Source organism: Sciurus vulgaris (genome assembly GCF_902686455.1).
Source record: "Sciurus vulgaris genome assembly, chromosome: 10".
NCBI lineage: Eukaryota > Metazoa > Chordata > Mammalia > Rodentia > Sciuridae > Sciurus > Sciurus vulgaris.
In genome coordinates, this window is record NC_136470.1 from 124,839,869 (window position 1) to 124,858,589 (window position 18,721).

At 45.4% G+C, this 18,721-nt stretch overlaps 1 protein-coding gene across 1 annotated transcript; it reads left to right on the forward strand.

Annotated features, from left to right (window-relative positions):
• Positions 1-17,026: 17,026 nt before the first annotated feature.
• Positions 17,027-17,749, forward strand: SOX14 (SRY-box transcription factor 14; the record flags this gene model as incomplete). Its single annotated transcript, XM_079101168.1, has 1 exon — positions 17,027-17,749. The coding sequence occupies one exon, from the start codon at positions 17,027-17,029 to the stop codon at positions 17,747-17,749; it is 723 nt and encodes a 240-aa protein (XP_078957294.1).
• Between the last annotated feature and the right edge of the window lie 972 nt (positions 17,750-18,721).

Below are 18,721 nucleotides of genomic sequence, written 5' to 3' on the forward strand. Positions count from 1 at the left end.
TGGCAGTGCCCTATTAGTTCCTTGTTTCTTAACCTTGGAGGCTTTTTGGTCCTTGGTGCAACAGAAATGGAGAAGAGGCAAAAAAGAAGCGTGCACTGAAGCTGAAATATGTTCTAAAACAGTCATCCCTAACCCTTTGGAAGATGCAGACTCTTTCTAACATCCAGTTATTTCATGGAGCTCAGCATGTTTGGGGATGTACTTTGAGTATCTATAAACTGAGAAAATGTGGAACAGAAAACATCACTAAATTCTGTAATGGTTTGAAACAGAGTGCTTTCAACAGTAAGCCACAGAAATCCAAACGCACCTGGATTTAACAACAAGGATATTTATATATTTTATCTCACAAAACACAGAATCAGAGGAAGGGCTTCATAGAGGGTGATTAACCAGATCAGCATGGTCATCATGAACTCAGCGTGTTCCCACCATGCCATTCTGCATCCTCACGTGGGTTTCATGCTTGGACTGGACGAAAAACAGCTGTGGCACCAGCTAGCATCTTCAGATGCAGATCAGAAATAACATAGTACTGCTTGAAATAAAGGAAATTATCCCCAGAAGCCTTCTGGAAAACTTTCCCTTAAGTTTCATTGGCTTAGATATGTTTATGTGCCCATTTCTAGACTAAGTATGACCAGAGATTAGGATTAGACTGGGACAGATCAAGCTAATCCCTGGATATATATACATACATATATATATATATATAATGGTACCCACTATATTCTTTTAAATAAACATGCATTTGGAAAATAGTAGTGATTAAATATATATGACAGTATTATATATTCATCTACAATCAAATGTATTTATGGACTTGGTGCTCTTAAAATACTTTCAGCTGAAAATTCCATCACATTCAACTAGAAATGGTTTAAACAATTTAGTTCATTTTTCTCACATAAAAGAAACACCCGAGGTAGATGGTTTCAGAGAGGATCTGGTGGCTCACAGATGTGAGAACTCTGAATCAGCTTCTCAATGATTCTCTTTACTTTCTCCTTATGGTCACGAATTGGTGGCTGTTGCTTCACAAAACTTATCCCCCAGGACAAGAAGAAAATAGAAAGGAGAGAAGAAGCAGAGAAAGGTATTTCTCCTCAAAGATTCTCTTAGTTTGATTTTTTTCTGAATGCAGAGCCTGAGGCAAAGACTCAGGTAATTGATAGGGCAATATGATTTTCTAATAAAGAATAAGAGTTTTAGGATATGAGCAATGAAACAAAAATGAAGAGAAAGCCAACAACGGAAGGCACCACTGAAGTGGCCAACACTGTGGGATACTAGTGCCCAAACCTATTGGGAGTTTCTGAAGATACTTATGGAATGCATGTTATAATTGTCCACTGAGAAGAAAAAAGGAGGAAAGATTTGTCACCTCAGGTCTCCTAGTGGTCAAGGTTTGCTTCGGAGGCATTAAGTTCCTCCACATTGCCAGGTATGTGAGGACAAAGAGCAGGGTTCCCATGGGCTGCAGATTCAGGACAGTAGGATAAATGCAGGAGCTAGTCAGAAGGTAAGGTCCCAACAGAAAGCACCTGCACACAGGAACTGGCTTGCATGGAGCTGGTTGCCCTAACAGAGGGACTGAGGGGAGTTTGAAGTGGTGCACCAAGATGTCCACTAGAATTTCTCTTTTCGTGAGGGAGGAAGATTATTTCTAATGCCCTCAGCAGACCTCCCTTAGGTGGTGTCTTATGGTCTCATTGTCCAAGACTACATCCTGCTCCTCCATGAACAAAGGCAGCTGTGAATATGTGTATTTGCCCTTCATGCCCTAAGGATTAAAAGGTGGGCTTTGATAGAAGACACAAGGAGGGAGATATATGTGTGTCTTTATCACTTTAAGTAATTCTTATGAACTTCTTGTAAAAAGTCTATGCCCATGAGAAAAAGAGAAAGTCACTAAAACGATTAAACAAAGACTTCCAATTATCCCCTAGTATCTTTCTTCAATTCTTTATAGTTAGAGAATATCAGGAACATCACAATCTGCCCAAAGACCACAATTCCCAGCATCCTTTACACACAGGTGGGTCATGTGACTCAGATCTGGACAATGTAAGGGAATCCTTCAGTGTGAGAGTCCGCAGGCAATCTATAGCCAGGGTGAGGAAGAGGAATAATGTGGAAATAACTGTTTTATTCTGCTCCTACCTTGCTTCAAGCCAAGGTAGGATGGTATTAGATGGTATTTCCTTCTTTATCCTTTGATCAACCTGAAGGAAGGCATTATTATTTTTATAACTTAGGAAACTGAAATTGAAAAGACAAAAGGGAGTTGTGTAAGAGGAGAACGATTATTTCCCTTATTACCTGTTCTGTGTTTCACACATTTCCCTCTCTCTTCCTCTCTCATGGGTATCTTGAGGGTCTTTTCCCTCTCCTAGCCACTCCCATATTTGAGAGTCACCCACTTGGGGACAAAGTACAAAAACCAAATACCTCAAAGCAAGCAACAGAGGTTCTGAGTGCCTGTTTGCCCAGAGAGGTTTTTCTATTACCTGAGGTTGGAGCCGGTGGGAGAAAAGCAGGTAGGAGAAAGAGTGGGGTAACTGAAACACTTGGAAAGGCAAAATCTGGTCCTAGTTGAGGGGAGATGGGTAAACAACCAATTTCAGTAACCCAAGAGCTGGGAGAAAGTAGAATTGTGCTTAGTGCCATCAACCTGAGGATACTGCAGGACCGCCACATCCCACATGGCCCATCATCCTCTTAACACACCCCACCCCCAATTTAACAGTCCCAGCACCTTGGAATGGCAGATGAACTGTAGGGAAAGGTCCTCCCCTAACCAGAGGGGGACTGGGGATGACTAAGTGGATCTAGGAACCAGGAAAGCAGTGGACACCTCATCTACATTAAGACAGGTGCTTTCACACAGGGATGACACATGGAATGTTAAGTTTGGTTTTAAATATATTATATATATATATATACACACACACACATATATAGTCATTGTGCAGAAGAGTAAGAAGCAAAGAGAAAATATTTTCAGTTTAGGCAGGAATGCTGAAGATGGAAAAAGAACAGAAGGAATGAATGAGTAGGCTTAAAGAAGAAAGAATAGACAAGACTCAGTGGTTGGCAGCAGATAGGAGAGGGAAAGAGAGAAGAATATTGATGTAGGTTTAAATGAAGAAGGAAAACACATTGGGGGTTCAGCATGGAAGGAAAGATAAATTTTGCTCTGGACAGAAGGAATTAAATAAACAGTGTCCAGACACCCACATGGAAATGCCTGCTAAACACAGAAGACAGGACTGGAACTTGGAAAAGAGGTCAGAGCAAAAGACAACTTTGAGTTCATTCATCAAACATCCATTGAGCTATTCTGTAAGAGACCCTGAAGAATCTTGGATGCAACAAGGTTAACAAGACTGTTCTTGGCTGAAGCTCCTCTGAACTCAGCCAATAGGTTTTCAGTACTATTGGGCTCTCCTAAGAAGGAAGTGCAAAGGAAGGCATAGGAGGGCTGGAGCAGGGCCTTTTGGAGAAACAGAGCAGAGGACAGAAAACAGCTCCAAGTGCTGCACGGTGGTCAGGAGAAAGCAGAGCTGAGAAAGGACGTGGATTTGCAATTCAGAGTACCTGACTGCCTTTGCCAGTTCATTTTTGTAATTAGTGGAAGTGGGGAACAGAGTGCAGAATTTTAGGTGTTATGGTTTAGATATGAAGTGTCCCCCCAAAATTCATGTGTGAGACAATGCAAGAACGTTCAGAAGGGAAATGATTTGATTATGAGAACGTAACCTAATCAGTGAATTGATGTACTGATATGGATTAACTGGGTGGTAACCATAGGCAAGTAAGGTGTGACTGGGTGAAGTACGTCACTGGGTGTGTGCCTTTAGGGTTTATATTTTGTCCATGGTGAGTGGAGCTCTGTCTCTCTCTCTGCTTCCTGGTTGCCATGCCCTGAGTAGCTTTCCTCCACCATGGCCTTCCACCATAATGTCTGCCTCACCTTGGGCCCAGAGCTATGGAGTCAACTGACAATGGACAGAACCTCTGAAACTCTGAGCCAAAATAAAATTTTCCTCCTTAAGTTATTCTTTTCTGGTCTTTTGGTCACAGTAATGAAAAAGCTGACTAAAACCGTGGGCTGGAGTTTCAATGAAGACATAGAGCCCAAAGTCTGGACCTTCCATTCTAGACACCAGGAATTGTACCTACTATCCAAGATCATTGAGGGGAAGAAACTCAGCAAAACACACTCCTAGTCCATCTAGAATGAAATATTTTGTAAAGAAAAGAGGAGCCACAGGGTGACACACTGAGGAACTGGTTCAGTTGACTTGCATCTGCCACAGGACAAGGGAATACCATGTCCATCCACAGGCAGAAAGGATGAAGGCTTTGCAGAAGACATGTTACTATGAAGAGCCCAGGCCCTAGAGCAAGAAGATACAGGAATGATTCAATCATAGAGGTCACTTCTTCCTCTGCAACTAGGATAGAAAGAAAAGACGGGATCAATCAGCCAAGTTTGGGTGTAGAGAGGTACTAGGGAGACCAAACAGGTGAAATGGCTGAAGTCTGAAGGATCTTTAGTGCAGCACCACTGAAGGAAGTGAAGTCAGAATGATAAATGAAGAAAGAGAAAAGATGGCTCAGCAGCCCCAGGCAGCTGGGCCAGGATGACAAAGTCAGTACATTATATGACTCAGTCTGTGGCCCTAGGAGAGGATATCGGGAGATAAACCCTCAATCCCACGGGGACTACATGTTCCCCCAGCAGTTGTAAAGGGAGAGTAGTATCAGCTGTCCCAAAAAATCATCATGGGGAGAAACAGCGTAGTTCATTTCTATTCCTCCCAGATTGCCGCACTGAGGGATTATTTATACAGCAAGCAGATGCCAACCCAAATAAACCAGTCAGTAAAAATAATCACAATTTTACTCTATTAAAGTATGTGAAAATAGAGTATAGCTGAACAGAAAATCCATAAAGAGAAGATTCAGATGTGCATACCAAAGAGCTTCAGCTCTACCTGTAGAAGTTCAGCCACGGGCATATAAATTTAGCTAAGTTCAATTCCAGACACAATCTGAGGTGGTGAAGATGGAAGTCTTTGCCATCATACAGTGGGGTTTTGACTGTAGCAACAGAAAGCCTAACCAGAAAGGACTTAAACGATAAAGAAAATGAATTATCTCCCACAACGGGAAGTTTCAAAGTCAGGTTCCAAGGCTGGTTCACTCAGCAACACTACAGTCACCAAGAAACTAGGTTCTCCCCATCCCCCATCCTGATTTTACTGACATTTTCTTTTAGGTCAGTTGCCCTCATGGTCGCTAGGGGTTGTCTTCATTGCAATAGTGTAGTGACATGCAGATGTAGAAAAATTGGGGGTCATTTCTTCTTCTGCAACTCCTTTGAAGACCAAAGAAAACTGTTCCGCTGAGCAGAATTCTGCTCATTGGCCGGGCTGAATCACGTGTCTACTTTTAAAGCTGTCGGAACTTTAGATTATGTAGAGGGAAATGAGAGGGGGGTGGTGGCGGGAGTAGGAAAAATAGTGGACTGAGACAGACATCATCACCCTATGTACATGTCTGATTACATGCATGGTATGAATCTACATGGTGCACAACCATAGAAACAAAAAGTTGTACCCCATGTGTGTACAATGAATCAAAATGCAGTCTGTATAAATAAAAAATGTTATAAATAAGAAAAACTGTCACTGGCAAGGAAACGAAAAGTCTACTCTCAGTTTAATCAAGCAACCTCATGAAAAGGTTAAGGTCCTATTAATAGGAAAGAATAGAAGAATGACTGTTGGCTGGGCCGTCAGCATTATCTATCATAGACTTTAGGTTAGTAAGCTAGAGAATTGCAATAGTGTGGCTCAGACATGATTCTATGCCATCAACCAGGACCATAAAAGAATTGCTGGGTATCTGACCTACTTACTCAGCTCAAATCCATCTTCACATATATAATAAATGTGCCTTTCAATTAGACATCAGCAAACTAATATTTTAGGTTTGCAGCCTGGTAGAGTAGGATCAGACTGACCTACGTGTCAATCCTAGCCCCATGATATGCATGCAGGTACATAAGAGATGGTTGACAAGCCATTCTAAGGTGTCTTCTTTCTCTCATAATTTTATGTCTACTGTGGAAGTTAAAAACAAAGAATCTCAGTGCTTAATAAGTACTCTAAAAACACAAGGGTTGAGATTATCTTTTAAATTATGATCCAAGAATTACAAATGGACAGCCCTGACTTATAGTCTAGGCTAATCATTGCTAAATTTGTCCAACTGAATTTAGCTCTTGAATGTAGGTGGATAAGGGAATCAATCCACTGTAGCATCATAAGTACAAACCTAAAAATATTTTTAGCAAAGAACTGCTGAAAGATATTTGGTTAAAACCATTATAACCTACCAAACTAAGTCCTCACCAGCAGAACAGACATTCTGCTAAAAGTAAGAATTTAGGGGGACTTTTATTGAAATAAATGTTATATCAACAGTCACATTGCAATTGTTTACCCCGAATAAAGTAAATAAATACCAAATAACTTCTAATTTCTTCCTATTTCTCTCTAGCTATAAAATACTCTCATTCTGGACTTCATAAAATCCTATTTTTAATCTCACTCCTCATCTCCAAAGCACACAGTTCTGGTTGCCCATCTGAGTATCAGTTCCTTCATTTTGGGATCCAAGACCATCGGAATCTGGTCCACCTTACTTTTACCTTTCCCCAATTCATGTGAATCCTTCATCCCTTCTCTATATCCGCCCCAATGCATACACCTTCCCACCTAAACTGCCTCCTTCCCTCCCCTCAGTCTCTGCTACCTTTCCCTGTTTTCATGAAAGAACAAGGGGCCTTGCTCAAGGCAGCCTTCTATGAAGATCCACCACTCAAGGACCCATGGAGTTCTCCTGTGCTTCCCACCATGCTTCGGTTCCATCCAAGTTCCCCCAGGGTGATACTGAAGGCAGTCAGGATAGCAGGGGTGAGACAACACCCAAGTTCAAATCCTAGGTGCTCTACTTACTAGCTCTGTGACTTTGTAGGCAGGTCCTATCTAATCTTTCTGGGTTTTAATTTCCGCATCTTTGGAAGAGAGAAAAACGACAAATCTTCCTACCAAGTCTTGTTGCATAGTAAATAAAATAATGCATGTAAAGAGTTTATGCAAACTACCAGGAACATGGTATGACAAAGAAGGGTTCAGTGATTGGTGGCTACTACAATCATATCCTCTCCATTTACTTTCTGCTGCAAATTGTGTCTTCTCAAATTTCAGTCTTGCCTCACTGTTCCAACTAAAATCCCTGTGGACAAAGACCAGGAGAGATAGATCCCTTCCCTTCCCTTCCCCTACCCAACTCCTCCATGGAGTCCTATTGGGCTCTTACCATCTACACTGACAAGGCTTGCCAGGTCTGGAGCCTAACTAACTGTGCCTGTGCACAAGTTCATCTTCCCTCCGATAGCACAGTAGAATCAGAAATGCCAGGTCTTCCAGACCTAGGCAAAGCTATTTCAGATACAGTTTTCCCTTCATAAGTTTTTTTTTTTCTAGTCTTAGTTTTTCTTTTTCTTTAATTTTTTATTTTTTATTTTTACACCCTACATTTTGATTCATTGTACACAAATGGGGTACAACTTTTTGTTTCTATGGTTGTACATGATGTAGATTCATACCATTTTCACACCATTCGTGTAATCATATGTGTACAGAGGTTAATGATTTCTGTCTCATTCCACCATCTTTCATACCCCTGCCCCTGCCCCCCTCTCATTTCCCTCTAAGTAATACAAAGTTCCTCCATTCTTCTCTTACCCCCGACTCCCCACCCCCATTGGAGAATATCATGCAAAGTGAAATAAGCCAATCCTAAAAAAAAACAAAGGCTGACTATTTTCCCTTATAAGTTTTTAGGGAGAGTTCCAGTGATGGAAAAGAAGTATGGACTCTTTCTCAGAGAGCAAGACTGCCACCAGGCAGCATGAGGGCACTGACTCCCAGCAGGGAGGAAAGAAAGAAAGCTAAGAGGTAAAGAAGAAAGACGCTCTAAAAGTAAGAGGGAGGGGATCAGAGCCATGAGGAGGAACAAGTGAAGACATGATGTCCCTGCAACCCGAAAACATGAGGACGAAACATGAGAAGGGAATACAGGCCACCAGAAAATGGACCTTCAACATGAGAAAGAAGTGAAGGCAAATCTCGGTGTGAAGATGAAGGAGACCCCCAGGCACCAGGCAGAGAAGTCACCACTCCAGACAGGAGCAGTTGAACTCAGGTCCCACTCATGTTGGGAACTGCCATTGTCATGCCACCTCTTCTCCCTGATGAAAATACTGTAGTGCACACTGTAACCAAACCTAGAGTAAGACACGAGCAACAGAAAATAAGCAAAAGTCCGCCCAGAAGGAAAAACCACCAGAAAGCATATCTCCAAGAAAAGAGACAGGAACTGACTGCTGTGGTTGAATATGTCCCTCAAAGTTCCTATGTTAGAAACTTAATCCCCAATGCAATGATGTTGAGAGGCAGGACCTTTAAAAGGTGATTAAATCATGAGGTCTCTGACCTCACAAATGGATCAATGTTGTTATTGAGAAAATGGATTTATTACAGAGTTGCTCCTTCTTATCTGTGGCTTTACTCTCCACCATCTGAGTTACCTATAGTCAGCCATGGTCAAAAGATGTTAAATGAAAAACTCCACAAATATAAATATATAAGTTTTAAGTCGCATGCCATTCTGAGTATCGCAATGAAGTCTTCTTGCTCATCCAACTACATCTTCCCCAGAATGACAATATTCCCTTTCTCCGGTATATCCACTCTGTACATGACCTGTCCCTTAATATCTTAGGAGACTTCGTGGGTATCAGATCAATCTAGCAGCATCACAATGTCTGTATTCAAGCATCCATTATTTTATTTATTAATGTCCCGTTTTATTGTCCTATCAATTATTGTTCTATTATTGATTATTGTTGTCAAACTAGTCCTGTGCCTACTTTATACATTAAATTTTAACATAAACTTTAACATACCTGTGGGTGTATAGGACAAAATATAGTGCAAACAGGAGGCAGTACCATCTGCGGTTCAGGCATCCATTGGGGGTCTCATAGCATATCCACCTGGGGATGAGGAGGGGGAACTACTGTAAAAGCAAAGTCTCACATCCTTTTGCTCTTGTTTTTCTCCATTTATCTATGGAACATGACTTCCGCCATGTTATCATATAACAAGAAAATACTCTCCAGATACCAGCACCTTGATTTTGGACTTCCCAGACTCCAAAACCATGACAGATACATTTATTTTCTAACTAGCATTCTGTTATAGCAGCACAAAATGATCTAAGACAGTGGCCTTGTGGAAAATTATGTGAGAGGCTATAGGAAAGAGTGGGGAGAATCAGTAATAGCTACAAGGAATATCAAGTCAGTGGAAATTATTAGAAAGTAGGAAAGGGAAAATAGTCATAATATACTAAAATGGTCAACTGGGAACCTTAGGATAAGTGTAATGATGTAAACATTGTTGATTCAACCAAAAAACTACATATAAATGGAACTACACTGGAAGAGTGGATGTGGGAGAAAGAGGAGATGAGGGAGTCAGAGCACTGGAAATGGTGTTCTCTGCATGACTGTCAAGAGCTGTCTCTGATCATGTTGGGAAGGAACAAAACCAGTGATTGTAACTTAGAATTGTGGAGCTTTGCTTCCTACAGTGCTCTTTCCAGGATGTTACCCAGCGGTAGCCTGTGGTAGGTATCTCCAAGGTGGCCCCAATCATCCGCTTGTGGCACCAAGAGCCTTGTATAGTCCTCTCTCACTGGGCCAGGCATCTGTCTTGGGCACTTTCAGAGTATATGCGTAAGGCGAATGGAGCTACCATGTGTGAGCAGTGTTTAGGGAGAGACCCCTCTGGTAAGAAACAGTCCCCTTGCCAAAAGCCACGAGAATGAGTTTGGAAGCAGACCCTCCAGCTCAAGTCAAGCAATCTGGAAGCATTTTGATTGTTTCTTCGTAAGAAACCCTGAGTCAGAATTTCCCAGTTAAGTGACTCCTGGATTCATAACCCACAGAAAGCATATAACACAATTAACATTTTTTAAGCCACTAAGGTTTGGGATGATTTGTTACACAGCAATAAATAATGAATATAGAGCCTGACAGGTAAAAAGAATGGTATTATTATCCCCATTTTGCATTTGAGAAAATTGAGGCCAAAAGTGGTTAGTAATTTTCCCAGAATTTCACAGTAATTAGCAGTCTTAGTAGGTCTTGAACTCTGTTTTTATAGTTCTTTCTGCTTAGCCACCAGCTCACTCGGCAAATATTTCAATGACTTTCTTATTAAATAAATATTAGTATTATTGGTCTTTAGGACATGCAAAAATAATGTTTTAAAGAAATAAAAGAAACATGAAATCAGTATGTTTAATGTAGCACCTCTTAGAACTGCTAATTGCCCTACTACCTCCTGCTGTTTAAGTTGGGGGCAGAGGCAGGTGCCACAAAGAGAGGAATCCTTGTTCTGATCCTTGCCTGGGGCTTGTTGCCAGAGTTTGTTTTTATCCTCTGCAGTGAGTAATTTGTGATAAAACTGGCAAGAGAATGTATGCTCCAATAACTTGGCCAATTGCACTAAGCAAATACAGAGCCTTAAAGAATATTGTTTATGATAAAAGCTGACCAAGGACTCTTACATTAGAAGAATGTTGGGTAAAGGAGCCTTAATACCTAGATACAATAAAATCCAAGGCAGAGGCATACAATGTTGACACTCTTTGGAAATTTTTTCTTAGAAACAAAATGTGTCTTTCCTATTTTTATAACCACTGGGATTTTTTTTTTAGTCCTAAGGAATTTCATTTGCTCATATATGAAACCTGTATTTCTCAGACTGAGATATTCAAAATGTCTAAATGCTGACTCAGTTTCTCCAGAAAAGATCAGCTTTGAGGTCTCACTGGAAAATAAGAGAAGGACACTTGGAGGGAAGTGGGAAAACCATTAGAGTCGCAGCTGGTGGCTGATACCTAATGGGCGTAATGGACATGTTTTTGGAATTGCAAGCAGCTGTGATCATCCCTAGTTTTGTTCCTAGGCTTCTTGAAATAAAGGAGAGGTGAAAAGAGTCCAGAACATTCAGCAAGGTGCCTTTAATCTGTAAGGGATGTTCAAGAATCTGGTGCCAAGGGCCATCAGTCATTTTACAGAGTTTCTGTCCCCTGTTTGGGGGTGAGATTCTTCCATAAGTAGAATGATGAGTATTTTACTGTATGATTGCTGAAATTATTATTAAATACTTCTCATGACTTCCCAGCACATTATAATAGAACCAAACTCTTTATGGGGTCTGCAAGGCTTTGGATAATCTGGATGCTGCCAAACTCACTCAGTTTTTTTCTATTTTCCCCAGGGTCACGGCCAGGCTGCAGCCTCACAGGCTCCTTAAATTCTTTAGGTGTCCTTGACATCTTTGCCAGGCAGCGGCATTTCCAGTTTTGCCTGTCTGGAATGACCTTACCTATTCCCCCTCCTTCATCAGGTTGGCTCCTCTTGTATCAGGCCCTCAAGCACTCAAGGTAAACGGGACTGTTCTTTCAACTGGTGTCTCATCATTCTGATGAACAGTTCAGCACTTATCACTATTTAAAATTAGATCCTCATACTTAATGATAAAATAATACAATCTGGTCATGTATTGAGCAGTTTCTACATGTCCGGCATTCTTCTAAGGGCATTTCAAATGTAAAATCATTTAGCCCTGATAATAATCCATTATATCTGCATTGCAGTCCAGAAATTCAGGACACAGGCAGATTAAGTACCTTACTGGAAATGACACAGCTATTTGTTGGTAGATCCAAAAATCACCCCAAGAATTTGTTCCTTGTTTATTTTCTGTTTTCCTATTGGGCGGTAATAATTACCATGGGAAAAAAAAAATCTCTGTAGGTTTTATCCCCTGCTGTAGCCCAGCACCTATCACAGTGCCAGGCACACAGTGGTTGCTTGTAACCGTTGTCAAATTAATAAATGTTTAAGAGACTTCAAAGCCCTACTCCTGCTCCCACCCTTGCATTTTCTGGGAGATGTGTGTAGAAGTTATGAAACCCTGAGTCACATGATCCCACCTACAATCAGACCCAAGGTAAACTTCTCATGTTAAGGCAGTCTGAAGCATCAAAAAGTCTTCTTACCTGGGCATGCTCAGATGCTGAGACAAAAATTTCCTTCAGCCCAGCTCAGCCAGCTCTGCCTGTTGGGAGATGGCAAACCTGTTCCATTGCAGGCACACTAGGTGTCTGTTCTGGAACCAGATTGTGTTCAGTTTCTGTTTGTTTCTTGGTGGAAACCATGCCCTCCTGTGCCATCTTGACATTGAGGGACATATGGAATTTTACAAAATTTTAAGATGCTGGCGTGGACTGGGCTGGGTTTTGGAGAGAAGACTTCAAGCAATTACCAGGAAATGTCTTACTTAATAAGTCTAGAGCCCTGGGTCCTTCTGGGACCTCTGTAGAGATGGGATACATGAAGTTTCTGAATTTTAAAATAGAAAATGTGGTGAGGGGAGGGTGGGAAAGATCAGGGTGCCACATATTAAAATATTTTGGTAATAAAAATTAAAAGTGCATAATTTGACCAAAGTTTATTATTTCCTGAGATCAATTTATCACCTCTAATGGTGGCTCCTGGGTTGTCGACACTCATGGGTGGGCAGGATTCACACTGTCATAGCTAAACACCTGAATCTACCTGCCGCTCACACTCCCAGCAGCTCCCTGGTGCCAAGGGACTCCAGGAAGGTCCTTGTAACCAGTACCTACAACTTCATTCAGTTTCTTTGGGAATCCTGGGGGGTCACAAGGGAGCTGGCCTGGACCTTCGACACCTGCACACACGCTACTTTCCTGGCTTCTTCTGAACTCCTGGGGGTGAGGGATGGGTTAGGTGCTTGGCCAGCTCTATTCTTTCCCTCCACCTGCAACCACATTCTCCAAGACATGCCTGTGCAACTTGCTTTCAGTATTCAGCATTCCTCAGTCCCACAGGCCTTGGAGAGTTGATTTCTACCCACCAGAGTGGAGCCTGGGGTGGCTGGAGGGCAAAGCCCAGCGTGGACGCCAGGCAGATGGATAAAGGTCTGGAAGCCCCAGACTTCGTCGTGCAGTTCTATAGGCTGTGTCTGGAATTTTTCCCCTGCAGGTGCAAGGCACAGAGAAAGATCTATAGGAAAACTTTACCTGGGTCTAGGCAGAAGGAAGCATTGGATAACTCACTTTCTGAGCTTGGAGTTGAGTGAGCATGGGACACCCAAAGATGAATAGCACACAGTCACTGACCTCCAGGTATTCGAAGTTTGGTGGTCTGTAGGGACTGCAACAGGTGTGCACGCCAGGGGAAAGAATGGGGTGGGGTATTAATAGGGGGAGTCTAGTCCAGGATCAAAGAAGTCTCCCGAGAGGCAATGATAGCCTTAAACTGATGCCTGAGGTACTGGAAGTATTGGACTAAAGGAAAGAGGAGCGGATAGGTTCCTGACCTCCCTCTGCGGTCTCTTTGTTCACTTATGTTGGAACAGCGAAGGATCGCTGAATCTCTTTTGCTCAGGTGTTCAAACACCTGGCCAAGGAAGGCATACTGTGCCTTGAGTAATTGCTCTGAGTAAGGAAGCGCTTGTAAAGCGTGTGCGCAGATTCTCCAAGGAAACATGGAAAAAAGACCTCATCCCAAGGACATCTCCTGTGTGGGGAATGGAGTGGCAGCCTGAGGTCCGAACTTCAGATTGTGGACAAAGCAGGAGGTGCCTTTAGGCAACCTCTGTCCTAATGCCTGTTCTGACTGTAATAGAAACCGCTCGTTCTCCCAAGGGGCCTCCCCTCCTGGATCTGCTCCTGGTGGTCTAGGCCTGGAGGGGAAGTACAGAACAGCGCAGCGCAATAGAGGCGTGGGTAACTCTCACCGCCTGCCCGCTAAGGAGTCTTGAATAAACCATGGCCACCCAAGACTGAGAACCGGATGTGCGAATCTGCGAGTTTCTCCTGGGAGAAAAGCGAGTTCGAGACCTCATACAGCAGAGCGCTTGACTTCAGGACAAGAAGCTCAGCGTTAATGCAGATGCCTGACTGGGTCAGTGCAGCCTGGCCAGGTAGCTTGGGGCCCCAGAACTCCAGAAAGTCAAGTGTCACCCTGCGCAAAAACTGCCATCCCACCGTGGCACACCCACCATATTAATTCACTCTGGATGATGGACAGCTCTTAGGCTGTGAACAGCTCTTGGATTGCGACCTCGGGCTGAGTGCAAGTGGCTTGGAGAGGAGCGCGGGCCCTAGGAGGAGGAAATAGGAGAAACTGAAGGAGCGTATGTACCGCCCCTGAAGTGCCTGGGAGGCGGGGACTGGAATGAGTTGGTCTAGAGGCTCAGAGGAGAGAAAGTGTCTAGAACCCTGTTCCAGATCCATTCTTAAGCAGTTTCCAAAAGGTTACTGTGAATTAACATAAACCCCTGAATTGGGTTTCATATCCCCTGAGGGTGAGAAATGGTTGGATCCCCACTGGACGTTGGACCTCTCTGCAAAGAAGAGTGTTTCTCATTCCTTCCCAAAGCCCATGGGATCCTGCGGTAGAATTAGAATCCCGCGGCTGGTGGACTTCCGATCTCGGGCAGCTCCTTGGACTCGCGAACAGCACCGCTGGTCTGAACTAATTAGCGATTGCACGCTACTCTTCCCAAATGGACTGAAAAGTGCCTTTCCAATAAAAGGCTGCGAACCTGCTAGCCAACGCGCTAGGAGGTAGCGCCCTTGGCTGGGCATGTAGGATCAGAGAAACCGCGTCTGTCGGACCGAGCCCAAACGAATTAGGAGCAGGATCTGTTCTCAGGTGCAATTAATCCACAAGGCAGATTTTTCAATGACTCTGGTATAGTTGAAGATTCCAAGTTTGGGTGCAACACCATGGAATCCCCAGATGTGATGCCGGGTGGGATGGTGGAAAAGAGTGTTTTCAAATCCTTTACAACAAGCATCACCACTCCCTGCCCTCGCAGTTACTGCTGGCAAGCCACCTAACTTGTCTCAACCTCAGTTTCCTAATCTGTAAAATGGGAATAGCACCCCCCCACTATGAATTGCATGAAAAAATGGTGAAAAAATTCCATGCGTCTTTCTAACTGTAGGAAGACGCAAAGTCTTCTCAAACTTGACACAAGGCATGCTAAAGACTCTCCCTTCCTGACTCTTTCTCCCTGCCTCCTTACCCCACCCCCACCCCACCCCCACTCCGTTGCCACCTCCCTCCACCCTTAGCTCCTCCAAGCCGGCCGAGCAGAGTGCGTTTCTGGCCTGTCCTCCTGAGAGAAGCTGGTGCAAAAGCCAATAAGCCTGGAACATACGCAGGTCCTGCCGGGAGTGGGACAATGGTTTCCATTTAATAAATATTTCCCCCAAGGGCATTTCACATCGGGCAGGCAATTATTCAAAGGAAACAGGCTCGCAGTTTGGCTCTGCGGGTTATTTCGTCCTCTTTACCCGAAGAATGCTCATCTGACTCCAGAAACGAGTCTCCAAGCCTCTCTGTGTGGGAAGAGGCGCCCAGGGATAAAACGACCCTGGCTGTGAGTACAGCCCGAGACTCCGTGTGGGGGTGCAGCAGAAGGGGCATCAGGAAGGCCCCCAAGCTGGACTCCACGCTGCCCTTCCTAGTGGGCAGTTGTGGAAGAGAGTTGGAGGTTTAAGACTACTGAATAATAACAACAAATAAGAACCGTGGAAGACCCCCTCCCTCCCCCAATTCTGCAGAGAAAATGAAGAGCAGGTCATGGTGCTCGTAAGGGCTCACCAACCCGAATTTTAACCCTCTGCACCGCCAGAAGAGAGACCGTACGGCCTGGACTCAGAGCTGTGCTCTGACGCCCAGGGACGCAGAGATACACCTAATCCTGGGGCAGAGGTGGAGGCCAAGCCGCAGGGCCCTTCTAGAAGAACGCAGCTAAGGAACAGCGGAAGGTCTGGCGCAAAAAGTTTATTTCGCTTTTTACCCTGAGTTTGATATATTCTTTTCCTCTTCCAAGGATCTTTGACAAGGGGGGAAATGCTGTCCTTGCATTTCGTGGCAATGCTGTCCTATTTATCAACGTGAGCGCTGGTCTAGCTCTCTTTGCTGCCCCCCGCCCTCTGGTCTTTGTATTCCAAGTCCTAATTCTCTCTTGCACAACCGGGAAAGAAACAGGAGGCACGACGAATTTTATTTTTTGACAGTCCCGGAGACAATGTGGAGCCCAAGTCCCCACTCCTGAGCTAGCCGCTGGGTTCTCTGGGTTTCAGTCTCTCTCCCTCACACCTCTCCCCGCCCCCACCAGTGTCGCTCCCTCTTGCCTCCAGTCGCGCGTTGGCAGGTGCGCCCGCTCGCTTTCTCTGCAGCTGATTGGCGCCCAGGTTGGGGAGTCGCCGCCCCGCGCTTATGTCAGAGTGCGTGCCGTCCGGGCCCACCTCGCCTTTGAACTTCGCCGCTTTTGGCTCTCGTTCATCTGCCTCCCCGCATTCTCAGCCAGGTGCAGTGCTAGGCAAGGCAGCTCCGGGAAAGTCAGGGGAGGGGGGAGCCACGGCCAGAGACGCAAGAGAAGAGAAGGCAACTAGAGAAGGCGAAGGTGGAGAGGGAGAGGAGGAGCTTCCTGCCCTCTCCAGAAAATTACCTGGCCACTTAATCCCTGAGACTCTGGTACTTGGGCCCCAGTCTCAGGTGCCCACAGCCCCCCGGCCGGACGCCCTCTCACCCCCCACCCTTCCTGTCCCGACTCGCCCCCCGGGGGCTACCTGGGTGCTGGGACTGGAATGATCAGCTGAACTTTGCCGGATCAGTTCTTCTCTCTGGCTTCCCCTCAGCGGCGCCAAGGAGAGGGGAGCTCAGAGTCCCGGCTCAGGACGGAAAGACAGACTGCCAACCGCTCCCAGGCTCGCCCACAGAGCCCCTGCACTCCCCGCCCCCGCCCGCCTAGCTGCTGGGACCATGTCCAAACCTTCAGACCACATCAAGCGGCCCATGAATGCCTTCATGGTATGGTCCCGGGGCCAGCGGCGCAAGATGGCCCAGGAAAACCCCAAGATGCACAACTCGGAAATCAGCAAACGCCTAGGCGCGGAATGGAAGCTTCTGTCCGAGGCAGAGAAGCGGCCGTACATCGACGAAGCCAAAAGGCTGCGCGCCCAGCACATGAAGGAGCACCCTGACTACAAGTACCGGCCACGGCGCAAGCCCAAGAACCTGCTCAAGAAGGACAGGTATGTCTTCCCCCTGCCCTACCTGGGCGACACGGACCCGCTCAAGGCGGCCGGCCTGCCCGTGGGGGCCTCCGACGGCCTCCTGAGCGCGCCCGAGAAAGCCCGGGCCTTCTTGCCGCCTGCCTCGGCGCCCTACTCCCTGCTGGACCCCGCGCAGTTTAGCTCGAGTGCCATCCAGAAGATGGGTGAAGTGCCCCACACCTTGGCCACCAGCGCGCTGCCCTACGCGTCCACCCTGGGCTACCAGAACGGCGCCTTCGGCAGCCTCAGCTGCCCCAGCCAGCACACGCACACGCACCCGTCCCCCACCAACCCCGGCTACGTGGTGCCCTGTAACTGTACTGCCTGGTCTGCCTCCACCCTGCAGCCCCCCGTCGCCTACATCCTCTTCCCAGGCATGACCAAGACTGGCATAGACCCTTATTCGTCAGCCCACGCCACGGCCATGTAACCCCCAGCCTGGCCCGGACCTGAAGGGTGGCTTGGAAGCGGGGTCTGCACCCTGTCCTCTGCGCCTAGCCCTGGCCTGCAGATGCCTCTGGGTCAGCCCTGCTGCTGCCCCTTACCCTACCCAGACTCTCTCTCTTCCAGGGGAAAGGGAGGGGCACCCTCCCGGACCCGAGGCGCAGACAGGTGCAGAAACTTGCAAACATTTTGACAGCTACACAGCTGCCCCATCCCTACTCTCCCCAAACAAATCTCCGACTGTACCCCCTTTGGACAAAAAAGTGGGAGGTTTTGCTTTATTTATGTTCCTTTCACTCTCCTCGGATAGGCTTTGGACTCGGAACTCCCAGATCCTGGTATTATATCTAGAATATGCATATATATATTTTTTCTTTTCCCCCCCAAGAAAAGAGACAGTTGTGTCTCTGCTTTTCCATCAGACACAACTAGGCACCATTTACTCTTCATGTGTAGGGTGGAAGAAAGGTTTCAAAGTTTAAAACTACAAAAAGGGAAACATTTCTATTTAAAACCATGCTTATGATAGTGTTTGCTTCTTTAAAAGGAAAACAATAAAAGGACCCACTTGGCTATTTACTTTGTGTAAAGCAGTGCTCCTAGAGACCTAAGTTTACTTTTAGACAGAATGTCGGGTTATGAAGTCAGGAAGTAGAAAGTGAACAAAAATTAAAATAATAAACATCCTAAATGATCACAAATGTTTTGACGATGTCTTGGAAATGTACCTAGAAGGATTTTACCTCGTTACTCTGTTCATTTGTTGAACAAAGACGTTTTGAATAAAGACAATCTGTCATTGCAAAAAGTAACCTTTGATGTGCATAAAATCAAGTCAGGAGGTCAGGTCCAGCCGCCGGGGAAGTGGGGCCGCGGGGAGGCTGAGTGCTTGCTGGTAGGGCGACTCTAGCAGGAATGGCTGGCGCTGTCCTGCTTTGACCGAACCTTTGAGCGAACC